At 35.5% G+C, this 20,414-nt stretch overlaps 4 protein-coding genes across 5 annotated transcripts; 2 read left to right on the top strand and 2 right to left on the bottom strand.

The window, feature by feature from the left end:
* Nucleotides 1-253: 253 nt before the first annotated feature.
* On the bottom strand, nucleotides 254-3,066 carry LOC9324896 (uncharacterized protein SLP1). The gene is made up of 3 exons (XM_021035963.1): nucleotides 2,658-3,066; nucleotides 2,216-2,433; nucleotides 254-2,068 (listed from the first exon to the last, which is right to left on the bottom strand). Exons 2-3 carry the CDS (start codon nucleotides 2,376-2,378, stop codon nucleotides 441-443), a joined length of 1,791 nt encoding a protein of 596 aa, XP_020891622.1. The 5' UTR covers nucleotides 2,379-2,433; nucleotides 2,658-3,066; the 3' UTR covers nucleotides 254-440.
* A 2,930-nt stretch (nucleotides 3,067-5,996) lies between these two features.
* Nucleotides 5,997-9,400, bottom strand: LOC9324897 (endoglucanase 9). The gene is made up of 6 exons (XM_021009965.1): nucleotides 7,822-9,400; nucleotides 7,224-7,727; nucleotides 6,996-7,145; nucleotides 6,783-6,894; nucleotides 6,198-6,699; nucleotides 5,997-6,167 (listed from the first exon to the last, which is right to left on the bottom strand). Exons 1-5 carry the CDS (start codon nucleotides 8,014-8,016, stop codon nucleotides 6,206-6,208), a joined length of 1,455 nt encoding a protein of 484 aa, XP_020865624.1. The 5' UTR covers nucleotides 8,017-9,400; the 3' UTR covers nucleotides 5,997-6,167; nucleotides 6,198-6,205.
* A 910-nt stretch (nucleotides 9,401-10,310) lies between these two features.
* LOC110231120 (receptor-like protein 12) lies at nucleotides 10,311-12,769 on the top strand. 2 transcript variants are annotated; one of them, XR_002334217.1, is made up of 2 exons: nucleotides 10,311-10,668; nucleotides 11,258-11,400. XR_002334217.1 is itself a non-coding variant. In XM_021036028.1 (2 exons), the coding sequence occupies exons 1-2, from the start codon at nucleotides 10,652-10,654 to the stop codon at nucleotides 12,599-12,601; spliced, it is 1,251 nt and encodes a 416-aa protein (XP_020891687.1). In that variant the 5' UTR covers nucleotides 10,311-10,651; the 3' UTR covers nucleotides 12,602-12,769. The 2 variants fall into 2 exon arrangements, 1 of the variants encoding a protein (XP_020891687.1); XM_021036028.1 differs by having other exon boundaries at nucleotides 11,368-12,769.
* A 2,660-nt stretch (nucleotides 12,770-15,429) lies between these two features.
* Nucleotides 15,430-18,739, top strand: LOC9324898 (receptor-like protein 12). The gene is given in 2 exon segments (XM_021034280.1): nucleotides 15,430-16,898; nucleotides 16,900-18,739. Coding segments are annotated over 2 exon segments (2,361 nt in total). The 5' UTR covers nucleotides 15,430-16,194; the 3' UTR covers nucleotides 18,557-18,739.
* The last annotated feature ends 1,675 nt before the right edge of the window (nucleotides 18,740-20,414 follow it).

Genomic DNA, 20,414 nt, shown 5'->3' on the forward strand with positions numbered 1-20,414 from the left:
TTCTAAGCCTGCCACGTGTCTCTTGCATTGGCAATTTCTAATTTCACCGAACCGGTCCAGAATTGTAAGTCGATGTAACCTCTAGGCCTTACGGTTTTCACTGATAATTAAAAAAATCGGTGAATCAAATAAATTTATCGATTTAGGCATTTAAAATCGGTATTTAAATCGGTTAAATCAGCCAAATCATTTCAACTGTCTGTTTATTTGTTCGTTTGGTTGGTAATCAAAGCCCGTATCAAATAAACCGGAATTTCGGGGACAACAATACTAATCTTCCATTGAACCGGACAAAACTCTTGTACATATTTGAAACCTCATAGGCACAGAAATAACTTTATCTAGTTATCTTCTATAGTTTTATTGGGTATATAGAAGACTCAACTTAACTCTACAGTAAAAACGAAAACAAAAGACCAAAACTGAGAACTCTTCTCTCATCAAAGTGACAAAATGAACAGAACGAATGTGGAGCTTATCAATAACAGAAGCCAAGCCAAGCCACCTGGATTCTCTGCTCGACCTCTCCCCTTACCAAGAACCACGGCTACAACTGCTATAGCCCCAAACCCGACACAGATTGTGAACACAACCACACATTTCTTCTCCATCCACTCCATTCTTTCCAACACTTGCTCTAACCTCTCCTTAACTTTCCCTTTCTCATTCTCAGCCTTCTCAAGCTCTGTCTCCACTCTCCTACGCCACTCCCTCATCTCCATCGCCTCCTTCTTCGTACTCTCTTCCCTCTCCTTCATTCCTTCTACCTCCAGTCTCATAGTCTCCACCTCCTTCTCTCTCTTGTTCGCCTCCACGTCCATCTCCTTGAATATCATCCCGTATTTCGAGCTCCGCTCCTCCAAGTAACTCTCAAGAACTGATAAGCTTACGTCCAGCGACCTTATCTTCTGCATCAGTATCTTCAGGACAGTGTCCCCCGGCATTCTGCTTCCTGGTTGATGTTTTATCTCTTCCACCGGATCTGGCAGCTTTCTTCTCTCAATTGATACTTCATCTTTCACAACCGCATTCTCTGGTGAGGCTTCTTGTTCCTTCTCCTTCTGTTTACTCTTGTCTTCATCGCTTTCAAATGACTCTTTTGCTTTTATTGTCTTCTTCTCTTTCTGCTCAATGTCTCCTTCTTGGGGTTTCAATATGTTCTTGTCTTGGATTGATATCAAATCCTCCAGCATTCGTTCCACAGCGTCCACTCCATAGACTTCTAGTAAACTCAAGGTGCAATAGAATTCTGAACCATAATGGCTTAGCAAGTTTAGCTTTAGATATCTCACCCATTTGGGATCTACAAGTGTAAAGTTCTGCTCGTGCTTCATGTTTAAAGCCGTGAAGTTCCCTAGATGAACCCACGTATCAGTCGGGTAAACCAAGGTGCCCAAAATCTCAAAATCCTTCAGATTGGAAGAGTAATGCTCGAAATTTGCAATCTTGATTGTGTTCACCAACGTTTCTTCTGAAAGTTCTATGACAACGAACTTTCCTTCAGTAGAACACGGGTTTCGGAGATACTTGTCTTTGTCCCGGCATATGATGCTTGAAGCTCCTTTTGCTTCCTTGTTAGAAGATAAGACCTTTGCACCTTTTGAAGCAGCTGCGTAATTGTACTCTTTCCCACCAGGCTCCATCCTATGAATAACGCCAGTGACTTGGCCTGACAAAGATTTGTCTCTAGAAATAGACGCTCTGCTCTTAAACTCATCAAGGCCAAGCGGAACAGCACGAGATAGCTGATCAAGCTTTGAACCAGTGGTCTCTGTATCATCCCCTGGAACTGTGTTATTATTTATCTCACTTTCCTTCATAGACTCATTGTCTTTGCTTTCTGTAACGTTTCCTGCGATAACGATTGTGTTATCGACTTCTATTTGCTTCAAGATGGTTTCGGAGCCTTTGATTTCTCCGGCTGCAGCTATATCAACATCCAGACTCAAATCAGGAGTAGAATGAACAGAGGCAGACTCTAGTGATGGTGCATCAACAGGCTTAGCTGTCTCATCTGCCCTTTCATCATCTGGTTCACCATTTTCAACTGCATCCACTAAAGATCTACCTGCAAATGCCCAAGAGTAAGCCTTAGATACACTTAAGATATGGTCTATACATTTTCATGATTGTCATACTTAAAGCTCAGTTTTTTTTTAACCATTTTCTAATAAATGTTTTGCATTCTGTCCAAATTAGGAACTCAAAAAGTTACCTTTGTCACCATCTACATGACTGATCCACAATGTAGATAAGAAGACAAGACCCCATATGAGAAAAACCAGAGACAATGAAACTTTGTAGAAGCGATTCCTTCCATTAGAAGTAGTCTCAGAAACTCTTCTTCTAACCAGAAGAGCTCTCCGTGATCTTTGCATTTCACATCCAACCAAGATCAGATCACCAAACAAAAACTAAATGGACTGTTCACACCTGTTCATAACGATGCACATCAGATTCACAACTAAAGCAAAATTGTATAAACTAAACAAGAGAAACAAAGATCTTATACATACAAGCAAAAAGAACAGAGCACTTGATTCAAAGCTGCAAAATTTACAATGAAATCGAAAAAAGATAACGACCCAGAAAACAATTTCCAGATCCAATTGAGAAAGACGAAGAATTGACGAGAAAGTAGTCGGAGTAAGAATTACCTGAGAAGCGAATCGGAGATTGAAGAAGACAAACCGAAGGAAGAAGAAGATTCGGGAACCTTCTCCGTGACAAAACCCTTTTCAACGCCGACGTCTCCGATGAGTCTCCGATCTAATGAAACCCGGTCGATGAAATTCCGACGATCTACCTCGTCTCTGCATCACAATCGATGAAACGCACCTTAATCTCTCCCACTTTTTTCACGGGATTTATAGAAGTCGTAAGTTTTTTAACCGTTGTGGTGTAAAAAAAAAGGTGAAGAGTCAAAAAGAGAGACTTTCAAAAATTGAAAAACCGCGGAAGAATCTGTAGAGTCGACAGAACTGATCCGCGACAATGGACAGAGATGGGTCTGTGAGAAGAGAGTTTGGAGCAAATGTGTAATATACACATAAGATGATTGTACCGGTCAATCATTTTGAATTTGCAATTAATTTCTTTACATTTGTTTCCTTACTACTATATCTTACCTTCTAATCAAATTATGTGCTTAGCTGTAAAGTGAATCGTTTTCAAATATATAAATTATCATATTTAGCTTTACGTTTTGACTTTTGACTTAAGATATTATTAGATTTCCTTCTTTTATTTCTAAACAAATTACTATCTATATATACATTTTTGGAACACTTTTAGCAAATAAATCCTGAAGTTGGACAGTATTTACAAAGAATGCCATTGGCATTTATTATTACTTTTACAAAATTTAAATAAAAGATATTAACCAAACAATATCTTGCCTAATTTGTTTCTAAAAATCTCTACACAATCTTTCTATATATCTTCAAAAAAAATTATAGCAAATATTTATATTAACATTTTGCATAGCAATAAAAATACTAATTTATAATAATCAAAATATTCACATAGAAAAATCAAATACACATACAGGAAAAAGAACTATATCTATCATCATTTAGGGCCTGATTGGCAAGTGCTTTACAGTCTTTACAAAGCAAAAAAATTTCTAAAGATTTGAAATACATCCAATCAAGCTTTAGAAGCTTTAGCTTTCCTTTTTTTTCTCACAGCCAAAATATTTCCTTAATTCACTTTTTTGGCTGTAGAAAGCCTTTTTTCCTAAATCACATAATTTTCAACTTTCCAAAATTTTAAATTCTACAGCCAAAATTCTACAGCAATAAAATCTACAGCCACAGCAAATAAACCTACAGTCATATTTCTACAGCAAAAAATGTAAAGCTACAGCTGTTACCAATCAGGCCCTTAAGCTGTTGCTTTATTTAAATAAATAAAAAAACACAAAAACTTGAAATCATATACTTTATATGATAAATTTAAAATATATATTAGTAGTATAAATTTAAAATTGTTCAAAGAACGGTATACTACGGGTGAGATCCTAAAATTATTAGATTTTATAACAATAATAATTTATTTTCTTGGATTTTATAATACAAATAATTTAGCTAACGAGATAATATAGACGGGTTTATATGGGATGACGGATTTGGGTCGATATAAATAAATAACGGTATATCACGGATGAAATCCTAAAATTAACAATCAAAATATAATTATACAATCTTAAACACAAAACAAAAGAAACAATATTAACAAAACAAATCCAACTTAAATTTAAAATTTTTAGTTATAAAAAAACGACCCACGGTATACTGCTGAGTAAAATATTCAAAATTTTAAAATCCACTATACATCGTTACTTTTAAAAAAATGTATGTTTTCGTATCTATACTTCAAAAATTGATAGATAGATATCTACATTTAAAAATACAAATTAATATGATATATCTTCAGTTAATCTTTTAAAAAATAACATTACATTTTTTTAAAAAAATATAGCTCCGCGGTATACCGCGGGTTAAATTCTAGTTCATGAACATTTTTTTGTTTTTTTTTCAGTTTATGATTTGATTTGGTTAGATAAATTACATATGGGGAGATTGCCAATTTTTTTATTTTTTTTTAGATTGCCAATTCATTTGTGGGGTTAATGGACATGGATGTAGTTATAGCCATTATAGTATTGGCCAGTAAATTATTATACTTCGAGAAAGCAAAATTACTACGAAAAAAACAATTGCAAAACTTTTTATAATTAAAAGAAACAAAATAAACTTGTTTTATATATCTATCATACATATATGAAAAATACAGTTACGATTGAGTTATCTTTATTGTTGTGACAGAGTTTTATTTTATAGTTATGATAAATTTAAAAACAAATCTACCAAAAATATTTTGAGGCCTATATCTATCTATCTATCAATAAACATAATTTTGGTTTCCTGATTTTCCGTTTGTCCACAATCACTAATTTAATTATCAGAGTAAAAACCACCATACCAATATTACTTAAGATATAAGTTATACTTCGAATAATTTGTTTTGTATTACAATTTAAAATCAACGAGCAATGAGTTAACATTCTATAACAGTGTTATCGTATATAGTAGCAAACAAAAGAAGCAAGTTTGAAAAGTTGAATAAGTTAACGTACTATTTTTGTCATGTGAAATAGTTCTTACTTCATTCATATCTAAAATAGTGCTTCGGTACAATAATAAAATTTGAAAAATCAAATACCAGCTTCGATTGCTCCCTTCTTCTCAGACACCTGGCGTTTTCATTTGCGTCGACCTCGCCCTGTGGCCGACCTCCTTCTTACATTTTTACTCTTTTTTTTTTTCTTCTTCAGACACCTGGATGTAATTTTTTTTCTCATTAGACAAAATATTTGGACTTTTTGTGGATTTTAATAAATGTGATGTTTTTCGTGTTATGTATGGCGTAAATTTGTTAGTAACCAATTATTAATGGGATTCCAAATGAGAGTGAAGATCTTCTGTACATAATACTTTTGAAATTTGTCAAGCAACCCGTTACCGATTCATTCATAGGTTCTATAATCTATGTATACATGATGGCTAAAGATCCAATAGACAAATTTTCAGTCCGGTGCTAAGTTCTAGTTAAAAGATCCGATAGACAATTTTTTTGTTTGTCAGACTGGTTTACTTCTGTGATTAATCGGACGATTTGTTGGTTATGCTATGTTTTAGACTTAATCCTGGATATCACTATCAGTCTAATGCAAGAATATGAAAAATTTAAAATAAAAGAGCGGGTAGATTTTTCACATAAATAAAAAATAGGCCCAAAGAGACATCTCTTATATTATTAAGGTTTCGGAGACCCAAACTGGTCACCGGTTTAGGTCGGAAAAATCGAACACAAAACCAAACCGATTCGATCAATACGCTGCGTTTTGATGTCTCTTATAAAAACTAAAAAGGTCACTGTGGAATTAACGGCTTTGTTTAAAATATTTATCAAACGCGTAAAAGAATTAAATAAGACCACGAGAAATATTTCTGCCGGGTCCATTAATATTGGGTCTTAGCCCATTAAGAGGTTTACATTAAAATTACTTTTTCCTTTTCTGATTTTCACGTTAGGCTTAAGCCAACGGATCTTTAACTAACAATGGAACTACACATCGGAGATCGTGGCGGTGGCGGTGGCGGTGGCGGTGGCGGTGGCGGTGGCGGTGGCGGAATCAATTTCAAGCCGAACGACCGGCGGCGAAGTACGCCAAAGGTCCGACGAACGCGGCGTTGATGTAAGTCGCCGGTTCTGCGTGGCTGTAATCGTCTCTCTGATCTGGATACCCATCGTTTTGATTTGGACCTCCTACGATTGCTCCTGTGAGAATGTTAGGGTTAGGGTTTTGAGTGTAGAATGATTGGAATCCGCCATTGCAGCCTAAGGAATGGGAATGAAGTGCGTGTGAAGGAAGCGAAGATGCTCTGTGGTGGATTCGCTTAGGGAAATTGGATCCGAATCCAACCATGTACGACATTTTGATTGGGTTATCTCCAAGTATGTAATCGACTTGTCGCTTCGATAGGCTTATCAAGGCGTTGGGGACGATAACGGAGTTTCCGCAGTTGAATGTGTGTTTTGTGGATTTCATGTATTTGGCATAAGTTGTGAGCAAGAATGTTATTGAGGTTACGTATTGAAGATTGCTTTGAGGTAACTTGTACATTAATCCTCCTGTAATTGGTAAAACATGTAATTAGTAAGCATGAAGAGGTTGTTGTTTAGCAATTTGTGTTCGAGATCATGAATTAGGTTACCTTGAGTGTATTGGGTAGAGGAAGAAGGAGAATCTGGAAGGATTTTGCAGATGAAATTCTCAGCTGCTTGCTTGTATTGTTCAAAGTTGCTGTCTTTGTTAAGTAATGCTCTCTGCCACAAAGTAAACAGATTTTGTTTGTGAATTAGTGAGTCAGATAGTGTGTTGCTATAAGCTATGTTCTCTATGAGTTTTTATTAGCAGAGAGACAAACCCGTGACAGAAGAACATAGGCACCAGCATATTTATTGTCCCAGCTGAAGATGTCAGGCTGATCTCCACCTCCTAACGATTTTATGAAGTTTGCGTAATAAGGGTCATTCGTTGCTCTTAGCAGCCATGACGCACCCCACATCAGCTCGTCCTGTGTTCATAAATTCACATTTTAAAATGAGGATCTGATGTAGTGGTAAGAGTGGTTTAGTTTCATATGAAAGCAGACCTTGTAACCAGAGTAGGAGCAGTAGAAAGGACAGACGGATGAAGAAAGGGAATCACTGTAAGCTCCCCTGTACTGAATGGCAAACTGCATCACATTCTTAGCTGTTGCGAGCAGCAAACGTGAATACTTAGAATCAACTTTCCTGAAAACCATAGACGCTGCAGCCAGAGCTGCTGCTGTTTCAGCTGCGACATCAGAACCAGGGTTAGAAGGGGATACAGAGTAAACTGTACGAGGTGTGTCCATGTCCTCAGGCCGTTCCCAGCATTTGTGATCAACATTAGGATCTCCTACCCCAACATAAAGCTTTCCGGGAGTGGCTCTAGCACATTTCAGCAGATAATCTGTGGCCCAACGGATGTTCACTCGTGCATTTTCCAGCTCAGGACCCATCCGCTTACCGTATTCCAGTGCGCTCCATGAGAGCATAGTGGTGGTAAACGCCATTGGGAAATTGAACTTGACGTTGTCTCCTGCGTCATAGTACCCACCGGTTAAGTCCACCTGCAATTCATATAATTCTCCTGCTTAATTAGTTATAAATGTTACTAACAAAGATAAATTCTGTATCAAGTTAAATATGGTTTAGGGTCTGTACATGAGCAGCAGAGCCATCGGAAAGGCCGGAGCTAGCCCTCCAGGAGAGTTGTTGGCCTCTAGGAAGAGGACCGGATCGCTGACCTTGGAAGAAAAGCAATGACTTGGAGAGAGCTTCTTTGTAATTTGGGTTGGCATCAACATTGCCTATGAGAAGAGACGAGAAAAGGAAAACAAAGAAGAAAGGAGAAGTCATTGTCCAAACACAGAACTTAATTGCTTTTGAGGTTTGAGGTACGAATCTATTACGTGAAGGTCTACATATATATACAGAGAGGTAGAGACAGAGAGATAAGAGAGAAGGATCCTGCGCTGATGGAAGCGTTAATTATGGCTTTTTGGTTATCAACGTGCTGCTCCTAAACAAAGTAACCTTAATTTCTCCAATCTAAATACTCTTTTTTTACTATTTTATGGTTTTAGTTGATACCTTAATATTGCTTAACCAAATCCTCTTTTTAGTCTATTGTTAAACTTTAGTCGTTTCACCTTTGTTTATCCATTCAGATTCCTCTTTACGTTTTTCTTATATGTCAATTGTTAAATCTTTTCTTAAAGTGTTGAAAAACGGAATAAATTAAACTAGGTTTTGCTACTAGTGGGGGCATTGGGAAGCAAGAAAGTCTTAATAGTCTCCTATTTCCTAAGTAGTAGTATTGGTACATGAATGGAACGAAATATAAACGCACGTAATGACTTTGCGTCTTCTCGAAAATATACTGTTATAGTCAAATGCCAAATGCAAAAGTGTGACTTTTTTTTCTAAAAAGACGAGGAGTTTTCAGTTTTGTGATATCTATGTAATTTGCATTTTGTTGGAATCAAATCTTTTCGTAGGAGTTAATACGTTGAGCAATCTTATTTCAAATTAATGTGCATTCATTAACTGTATTAAAGTTTCATTTAACATCAAAATAGATTCTAGAAAAACAACTAACGTTTCATTTCATTCATACCTAAAAATGGTGAAAATGTCCCTTTTTGTAAAATATTGAACCGAAGGTTTGTTATTTTTACAGTTACTAGTTACTATAAACATACTAGTTTCGGGTAAATTGGATGTATTGTAGTAGATAATGTGTTCATATATGGGTTTAGTTAGGTAATGCATAGTTAAATTAGGTTAGGGATTAAGGGATTTTGAATTTAAAAAGAGGAGACAAAAGATAAGACGGAAGCGTGAATGGCGCCAAGATAACGGCGCTGAGTCTTGTTACTTAATCAAAAGTGTGTGTTAAGACGAAATTGATGCCTTAATCCACTACTTATTTGTCCCTCTTTTTATGCATGTTTTTATTATAGTATTACTCTCTTTATTGGCTTTGCTTTTTTTCATGGGACATTCTTTTTTTAGTTTGTGTAATAACAAAAGCGAATAAAAAGGGGATAACGTGTCTGCTCGATGTCATTGATCTTCTGACGTTATATGAGTTAAGAGAATGATTAACATGGGTATAATATATTTACCAATGTTTAAGTAGACGCGTGATGAAAGCTTTAGGTATTACTTATTAGTAATTGTAATCATTCGATGTCACTAGTAGTAATCAGGACTCAAAAATATCATACTATTATTTTTCTCCCGTAAAGATTAATCATTAATGGTTGTTTGCATGAGAATAATAGATCAAGAGAGATTTCAAAATTAAGCAACAGTTTCTCTCGTCTTTTTCTCACACATGCTTTAGTCGTTTACTCCTGGTGGCCCTACCCACTAATACTACTCGAAGAATTTTCGTTGGTTTTGTTGGCAAATGATTTCTTATCCTTTGGCGCTAAAAAGGTGTTTTTTAATATATTTTAAATGTTTTGCAAAATCCTTTTTATTCTTTCATGTTTGTAATTCTGAATGGCTTTCACATTTGGTTGATGAGGACAAACAGTGGATTGCTTCCACGACTATGCGAGGAAAATTTTGGAGGCTATTTTTCGCCGAAGATTTGACTGCTATAGTTGGACTTGGATCCTCAAGTATATTTGATAGATTCAAATGAGTTGGATTATTATGGATTAAAATATTAACCATTTGACTCTTTCTTTGTAATAAATGTAGTTGTATTATATAGATGCATGACTATGTTATCATGGATTAAAATGAGCACATGTATGTAGGCCATTCGTATTAATGGGCCTTCACAGGCAATCAATTTGGAAACCAACCACACAGGCCACAAGGTTTAGTTTTTGAGTCAATTTCTTCCTTTTAGCTTGATACAGTACTACTTTTCATCTTGTTGATGCAGAAATCAGTGTATGTTGCCGGAGTTAAAAGGCAGTGTTAATTTCTAAGTCTTTTGATTTGTCAAATCAATATTTGATGGACATTTTCTAGCCATCTATAGAAATCTATGAAGAACGATGATCTATTTTGTTTAGGAATAGAAATTGGCTAAGCTTTAAGAGATATTTTAAACAAGATTGAATGAGTCAATATAATAGGGTTTACGTGGAAAATTTCGAGACACGTGATACAAGTTTCATTGATGATAAAGCGACTTGAAGATTTTGACAAAATCAACCGAAATCCACTAAAGAGTTTCTTCTTCTTAAATAGAGCCAATGAAGCATACGCATAACTCATTAAGCAACAACACAAACTCAAAAAACAGATATGATGATTCTAAGCCATTGTTATTGCTTTTCTAGTATTATTATTACCATATATTTCTCCCTCCTAATCCATACTCTTGCTTCTCCTATGCTTCACTTTTGCCGCCATGACCAAAGGGATGCTCTTTTGGAATTCAGAGACGAGTTTCCGATCAATGAGTTGAACCCAAGTCCGTGGAATAAGAGCAGTGATTGCTGTTTTTGGAAAGGTGTCACGTGCGATGATAAATCTGGCCAGGTGATAACACTCGACCTTTACACATCTCTCAACACCTCTTTGAAAACCAATAGTAGCCTTTTTAGACTCCAATATCTTCGTCACCTAAACCTTAGTAATTGCTTTCTACAAGGAGAGATTCCTTCTTCAATAGGAAATCTTTCTCGTCTCACATTTATTGATCTTTCTTGGAATAAATTGTTAGGTGAGATTCCGGCTTCAATAGGCAATCTAAACAATCTAAGAAACCTTAGTCTTGGGTATAACGATCTCGTAGGAGAGATTCCTTCTTCATTAGGAAACCTTTCTCGTCTCATAAGTCTTGAACTTTCGAATAACCATTTGGTAGGTGAAGTTCCGGCTTCTATGGGAAACCTGAACGAGCTAAGAGTCATGTCACTTGACTTAAACAGTTTTAGTGGCAAAATTCCTATTTCCTTTGCCAATTTAACCAAGCTTTCCTATTTAAACCTAGCTTATAATAACTTCACATCCACGCTTCCATTTGATATGAGCGGATTCTATAATTTGAGGTACTTTGATGTTGGTTCAAACTCATTTCACGGGCCTTTTCCTAAATCTTTGTTCTCTATTCCTTTGCTACGAACAGTTATATTGAAAGAAAACCAATTCACAGGACCTATAGAGTTTGTGAATACATCTTCAACATCTAAGCTTTGGGAGACTAACGGGAGTGACGCTTTCTCACAATTCTTTCAGTAGTTTGGAAAACTCTTCACAAGAAACATTGATCAAAGGATTGGATTTGAGTTCGAATTCATTTCAAGGACCGTTCCCTCTTTGGATATGCAAGCTTAAATGGTTACGTCTTTTAGATTTGTCCAACAACCTCTTCAGTGGCTCGCTTCCTCCATGTTTAAGGAATCTCACTGTTTCTCTTACCGAGCTAACTCTACGGAACAACAACTTCAGTGGAACTCTTCCAGATATATTTTCCAATGCTACCAAGTTACAATTATTGGACGTTAGTGGCAACCAGCTGGAGGGAAATTTTCCAAAGTCTTTGATCAATTGCAAAGCTCTACAATTTGTGAATATGGAAAGCAACAAAATCAAAGACAAGTTTCCATCATGGTTGGGATCTCTACCATCACTAAATGTTCTCATCTTCAGATCAAACAAGTTTTATGGGCCGTTGTATCATGGCAACATGTCCATTGTGTTTCAGAGTTTAAGGGTCATCGATATATCACACAATGACTTCACTGGATCTCTCCCACCTCACTATTTTTCCAATTGGCGTGATATGACCACACTAACTGAAGGAAATGGCGAGTACATGGCAAGTCTTCCAGCTTATTCTCTAATATATCAGTCCATGGAAATAGTGAATAAAGGAGTAAAAATGAGCTTTGAGCGGATCCGACAAGATTTCAGAGCCATTGATTTTTCTGGAAATCAAATTTATGGTAAAATCCCTCAATCTATCTGCGTTTTGAAGGAATTGCGTCTGCTCAACTTGTCAGGTAACGCATTCACAAGCGATATCCCACGGTTCTTGGCGAATTTGACTAACCTCGAGGCATTAGACCTATCTCGTAACAAGTTTTCAGGTCAAATCCCTCAAGATCTTGGCAAACTCTCCCTTTTGTCATACATGAACTTTTCTCATAACCTTCTCCAAGGTCCTGTGCCACGAGGCACACAATTTCAAAGGCAGAAATGTTCTTCATTCTTGGACAACCCTAAACTCTACGGTCTCGAAGAAATCTGTGGAGAAACCCTTGTCCCCAATCATACATCACAGCAACCTGAGGAGTACTCAGGGGAGGAAGAGAAAACGTTCAACTGGGTAGCAGCTGCAATAGCCTATGGACCTGGTGTGTTCTGTGGATTGGTGATCGGACATATCTTCACTTCACACAATCATGAGTGGTTCACAGAAAAGTTTGGTCGAAAAAAAAAGGTCAGAGTCACCACAAGTGTTCGCTAACTTTTGAAGAAGCATTGTGTAACGTCTTGTTTACATGTGTGTCCTCGGAAAGACTCGTTTGTGTTTTAATTTTCTATTTTATGGTTTTGTAATAAACGTACTGTATTTGGTGGTATTTAATATATCCTTGGTTTTAAAATTAAAATGTATATACGTTGTGTTTTGCAATTCTCACTATAAAATATAGAGCAACTGATTCTTAAAGAAGTTTAAGATCGTGGCTATACATATAATGACAGTTCATGATTCATGGCGTATGTATATTAATTGTGGGGGTTTGAACGTTCGCTCGGCTGCCTGCACAACAGAAGTTTTTTTTTTTTTTTTACCAGAAGTTACTCAATTACAAATCCACTAGATAAATTACCCGCACATAGTGCGGGTAAAATGACAATTAAAGAAGTGCATTGTAGTTTTAGTTATAAAAATTATTGCATTATTATCCGGAATCCAAAATCTGTTAGTGTACAATTATGAAACATGTTAAAAAAACGTTTTATATTCCAATCATCGATTTTTCGTATCAGAATTCGTTTTACCCGTAAAATAATTAAAGACGACAATTTCTTTTCTAACGCAACTTAAATAACAAACACATATACATCTTTGTAAAAGAGTTGATGAAGATTTAAAAAATTTAGATTGCTCGAAAACTAAGAAGATGTGTGTTTGGTATATTTATAGAGAAATATTTTTGTAGGGTTCCGTTTAATTTTTGAAATTTAGATTGCCTTCAAAATTTGAAAAATTAATTTATTGTTGATTTTATGATAGATTTAGTTTTGAGAATTAATTTTATAAATGTAGTTTGGATTTATGAACCTAGGAAAATTTGTACTTACAAAAGTTATAAAAATATATTCTAATATATTAATTTACATGAATTATACGCTTACATGTTTGAGTTGTTAAATATATCTATATATATATGTGTGTGTGTTAGTCTGGATTTAAAAATATAGACCTTAGATCAATTAAATATATATATATATAAATATATATATATATATATATATATATACTACATATACACGAATCCTTTATGTATAGATAGAGATATGATGTTTGTATTACTGATGTTTAATGTTAATTAACGGAATAATTAGAATATCATGGCATATTTGTAACTAATCTAGTAATATATAGACCATTACAGTTTGTTATGCATATATCCTATGTTACATTTAATTGTCTTTGCTAATATAGAGATAATAAAGTTTGTCTTGTATAGATTGTGTGTTTTTTAAATTTTTAATTAGAAATTCGTTTTTGATTAGTGGGATATATGGATGTATGAGACTAATGGCAAATTCTGTAAATAGTCTAATAAAAGTTGGGTAATTATCTAAATAGAAGCCAAATCATTGTGAGAGCGACATGTCAGCGTGACAATTTTGTTAATAACACATCATGGTAAGGTTTCTTTTTAAAAATGTTTCTCTATTAATATATAGGGGATTGAGTGAAAGAAGGAAAAATCCATAGTTAACCATTCGATCCATCATTTGTTTTTCTAAACCAAAGTAAATGTATGTGTATAATACTACTATACTAGAATGAGTATTTGACTTCATAAAATCATGTAAATTTTAAATTAACAAATGAGCTTATATATGGGCTATTCGTAATTTCGTAGTAATGGGCCTTCACAGTTCAAAGATTATCAATTTGGAAATCAACCACGCACGATACGACCACGATTATTTGGTCCGTTAGCTCGTTGATAAGGAAGTCAGTGTCTGTCTTTTTCCTGAAACAGATTTTTTTTTTAAAGTAGGTAATATAAATTTGATGCTATTTAATTTTATGATAGGACGATTTAAAGAGAAAAAAAATTCATATTGAATCTCGAGATGTGAAAACTAAATTTTGTAGATGTACTCAAAGTTTTTTTCCTTTTAATTTGCACTGGTATTTTTTTTTTTTTTATTTTGTTACATCTATAGATAACCAGATGGGCCTGAAAACAAACTTTACATATTGTTGTTACAAAAGTCAGTGTTTTGTGGGATGAATAACAATAAATCCGATCCAGAACTCTTATCTCCAACTGAAAAGTGATAGTACAATGAATTATCACCTTAAAAGGACGGTGGTCCTTCAAGAAGAAGACGGTCAGTAGTACATAAAACATGATTCTCTGCAATGGTCTCCAACATGTGACCACAAAGTAATGAGTGAAAGAAGGAAAAATCATGATTAGTACGCCAACATTATTAGTATTCATAATCTGGTTGAATTAAGTTTCTACGTACACTTAATACTCTCATCGTCTCATGCATCAACTGTAGTCTTCCACTGAAATAGTATATAGGTCAACTTTTTTTTTTGTCAACGGAGAAAGTCAACTAATACAGAGAATTTTGTGAGACGAGGGTTAGAAGTGAAAATGATTTACTTATATGAATCATAAGATTAAAAACTTACATAAACCGAAGTAAATGTATGCGTATATGTATAGATGCATGAATCATGATTACTTTTCCCAAATGGGAAAGGCTCGTACGTACGTAAATCATGATTTTCTAAAAAAAAAATACAAAAAAATCATGATATTCTGCAATGGTCCAAGTACCAGGGCCGGCGCAGAGGACAAGCTACTGAAGCCACCGATTTGGGCCTCAAAACTTGAGGGCATTTTTATCTAAAAATTTGTTAAGTTTTCTTATAAACAATAATTTTTATAGGGCCTTTTAAAAATATTGTGGGCGTTTAGAGACAACTACAATATTCTTTTTAATGGTAAAAATCTAATTTAAAATATATTTTTTTATGGGGTTTAATTTTGCTTATGGCACCCAAATTTACCGGGCCGGCACTGGGTCCAACATGTGAGTATCTGGCCATAAAGTACCAAAAGTAATTACTAGTACTCGGAATTAATTATTGAGATGGTTTAAAGTAGAGGATAGTGAGAATTTCCTATAAATTTCATCGGAGTTGTTCCTCTTGCTTCTGGTTTTATCTCAAACCAAATTTCCAGATGGACATAGTCTACCTAGGGTTTTGTGAAGAACGATGATATATTTCGTTTTGGATTATAAAGTTGGCTAAGCTTGTGGTAAAAGTTGATGGTTTGATGCGGAATACAACATCGAAAAGTTCGTGATTCTTTGGTTATTTAAATCTTGATGGCGCATATTTTTTTTTTTCTTGGTTACATGAATACATTTGTCTAAATATCTGAAAGAAAATCTGAAGTTGATCACATTCCATTGCACTCATCAGAGGAGTTTTAACAGAGTCCATCACATATTTTATTTTATTTTTCTAATAGAGTCAATCATACGAAAGAATCTATAAAGCCAACGATAATAATGATTTTTTAAAAAATGTTACAGAAGTTAATAAAATTTGAGACTAGTAAACGTACGAAATATTTTAGAAGAATTGAATCAGTTAGTGCAAGAAAATCTGGAGTTGATCACATTCCATTGCACTTCGACAAATCAACCGACAACTTGAGGCAAGACTAGCTATGTCACATACCAACTTAGGGTTTTCTAATTCCTCTTCTTAACTTCTTTTTAAAGAGAACCAGTGAAGCACAATTAACCCATTACTTACAACACAAACTAGCTCCAAAGATAGATATGATGACTCGAAGCCATTGTTATTGGGTTTCTTGTATTATTACCATCTATTTCTCCCTCCTTATACACTCTCTAGCTTTTCCTTTGCTCCACTTTTGCCGCCACGACCAAAGGAACGGTCTTTTGAAATTCAGAGACGAGTTTCCGATCTTTGAGGCTAAATCAAGTCCGTGGAATGAGAGCACTGATTGTTGTTTTTGGGAGGGTGTCAAGTGCGATGATAAATCTGGCCAGGTGATATCACTCAACCTTCATAACACCCTTCTCAACAACTCTTTGAAAACTAACAGTAGCCTTTTTAAACTCCAATATCTTCGTCACCTAGACCTTTCTAGTTGCAATCTCATAGGAGAGATTCCTTCTTCACTAGGAAACCTTTCTCGTCTGGTAAATCTTGAACTTTCTTCTAATAGATTGGTCGGTGCGATTCCGGATTCAATAGGCAACCTAAAGAATCTAAGAAACCTTAGCCTTGGAGATAACGATCTCATAGGAGAAATTCCTTCTTCCATAGGAAACCTTTCTCTTCTCTTAGATCTTGACCTTTGGAGTAATCATTTGGTAGGTGAAGTTCCATCTTCCATCGGAAACCTAAACGAACTAAGAGTCATGTCACTTGACCGTAACAGCTTAAGTGGCAGCATTCCTATTTCATTTGCTAATTTAACGAAGCTTTCCGATTTTAGCATCTTCTTTAATAAACTTCACATCACTTCCATCTGACATGAGTGTCTTCCAAAACTTGGTGACTTTTGATATTAGTGCAAACTCATTTTTCGGGCCTTTCCCTAAATCTTTGTTCTCGATTCCTTCGTTAACATTGGTTTATATGGATAGAAACCAATTCACAGGACCTATAGAGTTTGCTAATATATCTTCATCATCTAAGCTTCAGAATCTAATTCTTACTCATAACCGATTAGATGGCTCAATCCCAGAATCCATATCGAAATTTCTCAACCTCGTAGTGTTAGATGTTGCCCACAACAATATCAGTGGACCAATCCCTAGGTCTATGTCAAAGTTAGTTAACCTCCATATGTTTGGTTTTTCCAACAACAAGTTGGAAGGTGAGGTACCAAGTTGGTTGTGGAGATTGTCGTCAGCGATGCTGTCTCACAATTCTTTTAGCAGTTTTGAAAAAATATCTTCAAAAGAAACACTGATCCAAGTGTTGGATCTGAGTTTCAATTCATTCCGAGGACCATTTCCCATTTGGATCTGCAAGCTGAAAGGGTTACACTTCTTAGATTTGTCCAACAATCTCTTCAACGGCTCGATTCCTTTATGTTTAAGGAATTTCAATCTCACGGGGCTAATTCTTGGGAACAACAACTTCAGTGGAACTCTTGATCCTGATTTATTTTCCAGTGCTACCAACTTACAATCTTTGGACGTAAGTCGCAACCAGCTCGAAGGGAAGTTTCCCAAGTCTTTGATCAACAGCAAACGTCTGCATTTTGTGAATGTGGAAAGCAACAAAATCAAGGATAAGTTTCCATCTTGGTTGGGATCTCTACCATCTTTAAAAGTTCTCATCCTTCGATCAAACGAGTTCTACGGTCCGTTGTATCATCCCAACATGTCCATTGGGTTTCAGGGTTTAAGAATCATTGATATATCAAACAATGGCTTCACTGGAACACTCCCACCTCAGTTTTTTTCCAGTTGGCGTGAAATGATTACATTAGTCGATGGAAGTCACGAGTACATTGAAGATATCCAGAATTTTTCTCTTATTTATCGCTCCATGGAAATGGTGAATAAAGGAGTAGAGATGAGTTTTGAGCGGATCCGACAAGACTTCAGAGCCATTGATTTTTCGGAAAACAGGATATATGGGAAAATACCTGAATCCATTGGTTGTTTGGAGGAACTGCGTCTTCTTAACTTGTCAGGTAACGCTTTCACAAGCGATATCCCACGGGTCTGGGCAAATCTGACAAAGCTCGAGACGTTAGACCTATCACGTAACAAGCTGTCAGGTCAAATCCCACAAGATCTTGGTAAACTCTTCTTTCGGTCATACATGAACTTCTCTCATAACCTTCTCCAAGGTCCAGTGCCAAGAGGCACGCAGTTTCAAAGGCAGAGATGTTCTTCATTCTTGGACAACCATGGACTCTACGGTCTCGAAGATATCTGTGGGGAAACTCATGTCCCGAATCCTACATCACAGCAACCCGAGGAGTTGTTAGAGGATGAAGAAAAAATGTTTAACTGGGTAGCAGCTGCAATAGCCTATGGACCTGGTGTATTTTGTGGTTTGGTGATTGGATACATATTCACTTCACATAATCATGAATGGTTCGCTGAAAAGTTCGGTCGAAAAAAACTTAGAGCCAACACAAGTGCTCGTTAAGCCCATCTCTTGCAATCTCTCTAAGCATTATTGTGTAACGTCTTGTGCATGTTCGTATTGAATTTTCCATTCCAGGTGTATTCTCCAAAAGACTCGTTTGTGTTTGTAATTTTCTATTTTTGTGGTTTTTGTAATAAACGTACTGTATTTGGTGGTATTTAATATATCTGGCTTTAAAATGTATACTACATTACTCTGTGTCTGCAATTCTCATAATATAGATTTCCTGGTTCTTAGAGGACTTTACGATCATGACTATATAAATAAATAGTGACAGTCATGATTCATGACCTAGGAAGCACGGAAGCTCCGTCTGTAGTCCGATTCCCGCTTCGGAAGCTAAAACGGAATCGGAAGCTTCAAGAAGCGCCCGGAAGCGTGGTGGAAGCGCGATTCCGAAAAAAAAGGAAATCGGAAGCGTTTTGGAAGCTATGATTCCGTTTAGGAAGCGTTCTATTTTTATGCGATTCTGATTTTGGAATCGTTATTAAGGAAATATTTAGGAAGCGTGATATATTTTTTGTATTTCTTAATTAAATATGAAATTAGAAAACCCTAATTACAATTTACTAAACAAGAGAATACCAATCGTGGCTAAATTTCGTCTTTGGCAAAACTCTTGTTGGGATTGACCCATTTGATTGGCCCTGGAAAAGAGAAAGCTAGGTTAGTGATGATGAAGAACAAGGAAGTTCTGAAGTAGAACAAGAAGAAGAAGTTGTCATGGTTGAAGAAGAAGAGAAGTCAACTAAAGAAGAAGAAGGAGTCAACGTAAAAAGAAGATGTGTTTTGAGTTAAGAGATGGAGTGGGCCTAAGTGGTTAAGGTGTGGCCCAACAGAAGAAAGGTGTTGTCTAATGGGTCTAACTAAAGTCCATTCGTAGAAGTAATTATAATGTCCAAGTATAACTAAGCGTTAAGTGAGTTGTTGAGAGTGTTTGCTAATGGTGATGAAAATGAAAAGGAAGACGATGGTCCAAATCTTTGACTTATACGTTATGTTTTTTTTTAATCTCTAATCAACTTAATTAAGTATTGGATCTCTTTTATTTAAGACAAGAGTTATTTAATCACATTTGAGTTATTTAATCACATTTGATTATATATATATATATATATATATATATATATATATATATATTACACGCTTCCAAAACGTACCCATATCATAAATTTTTGAAAAAATCGCTTCCACGTTTCCAAACGCTTCGCTTCCCCGCACCCGCTTCTGATTCCATGCAACTTAGTTCATGACATATATTAGGTGAAAATAAAAAGCAATCAAAGTGTCACGATCATTTACAGTGTATGACTTGTAACACAAACAACTTATAAACATTTTTTGAAAATTTAAAATTTTTGGATTTTCAATTTTTGGATCTACGGACTGTCTGAAAATAAAAAGCAATCAAAGTGTCTAAATTTTTTATTTTCCATTATTAATATTATAAATCTTGTTTGGATTCCAATTTTTGGATCCAACCATTGATAGTGCTCTGACAGGTCTATATGTAATTGCAAGACGGGGGTTGGAATGGTCAACGGTACCACCAACTTATGTAATAAACGTCTTTAGTGGTATTTGATATATAATATATCTTGACTTGAAAATGTACACTGAACGTTATGTAATAGTTAACCATTCGATTATGATGGATCAACGTCTTTTTCTAAACCAAAGTAAATGTATATGTGTGTAGATGCATGAATCCTTAGAATGAACATTTAACTTCATAAAATCTTGTAAATTAAAAGTTTACAAATGAGCATATATATGAGCCCATTCATGGGCCCCCTCAATTCAGAAGCTATCAATTGGTAAATCAAACCCATGCGATTACGATACGACAAAGATGATC

Source organism: Arabidopsis lyrata (assembly GCF_000004255.2).
Source record: "Arabidopsis lyrata subsp. lyrata unplaced genomic scaffold ARALYscaffold_2, whole genome shotgun sequence".
NCBI classification, from domain to species: domain Eukaryota; kingdom Viridiplantae; phylum Streptophyta; class Magnoliopsida; order Brassicales; family Brassicaceae; genus Arabidopsis; species Arabidopsis lyrata.

What these genes read in the sequence shown, in the direction of transcription:
- LOC9324896 (XM_021035963.1), bottom strand. Translation starts at nt 2,378, where the DNA reads ATGCAAAGATCACGGAGAGCTCTTCTGGTTAGAAGAAGAGTTTCTGAG. An exon ending in TCATGTAGATGGTGACAAAG is followed by an intron (nt 2,069 to 2,215) that starts GTAACTTTTTGA and finishes GGGCATTTGCAG; the next exon opens with GTAGATCTTTAGTGGATGCA.
- LOC9324897 (XM_021009965.1), bottom strand. Translation starts at nt 8,016, where the DNA reads ATGACTTCTCCTTTCTTCTTTGTTTTCCTTTTCTCGTCTCTTCTCATA. An exon ending in GCTCCTACTCTGGTTACAAG is followed by an intron (nt 7,146 to 7,223) that starts GTCTGCTTTCAT and finishes TTATGAACACAG; the next exon opens with GACGAGCTGATGTGGGGTGC. An exon ending in CCTATGTTCTTCTGTCACGG is followed by an intron (nt 6,895 to 6,995) that starts GTTTGTCTCTCT and finishes ACTTTGTGGCAG; the next exon opens with AGAGCATTACTTAACAAAGA.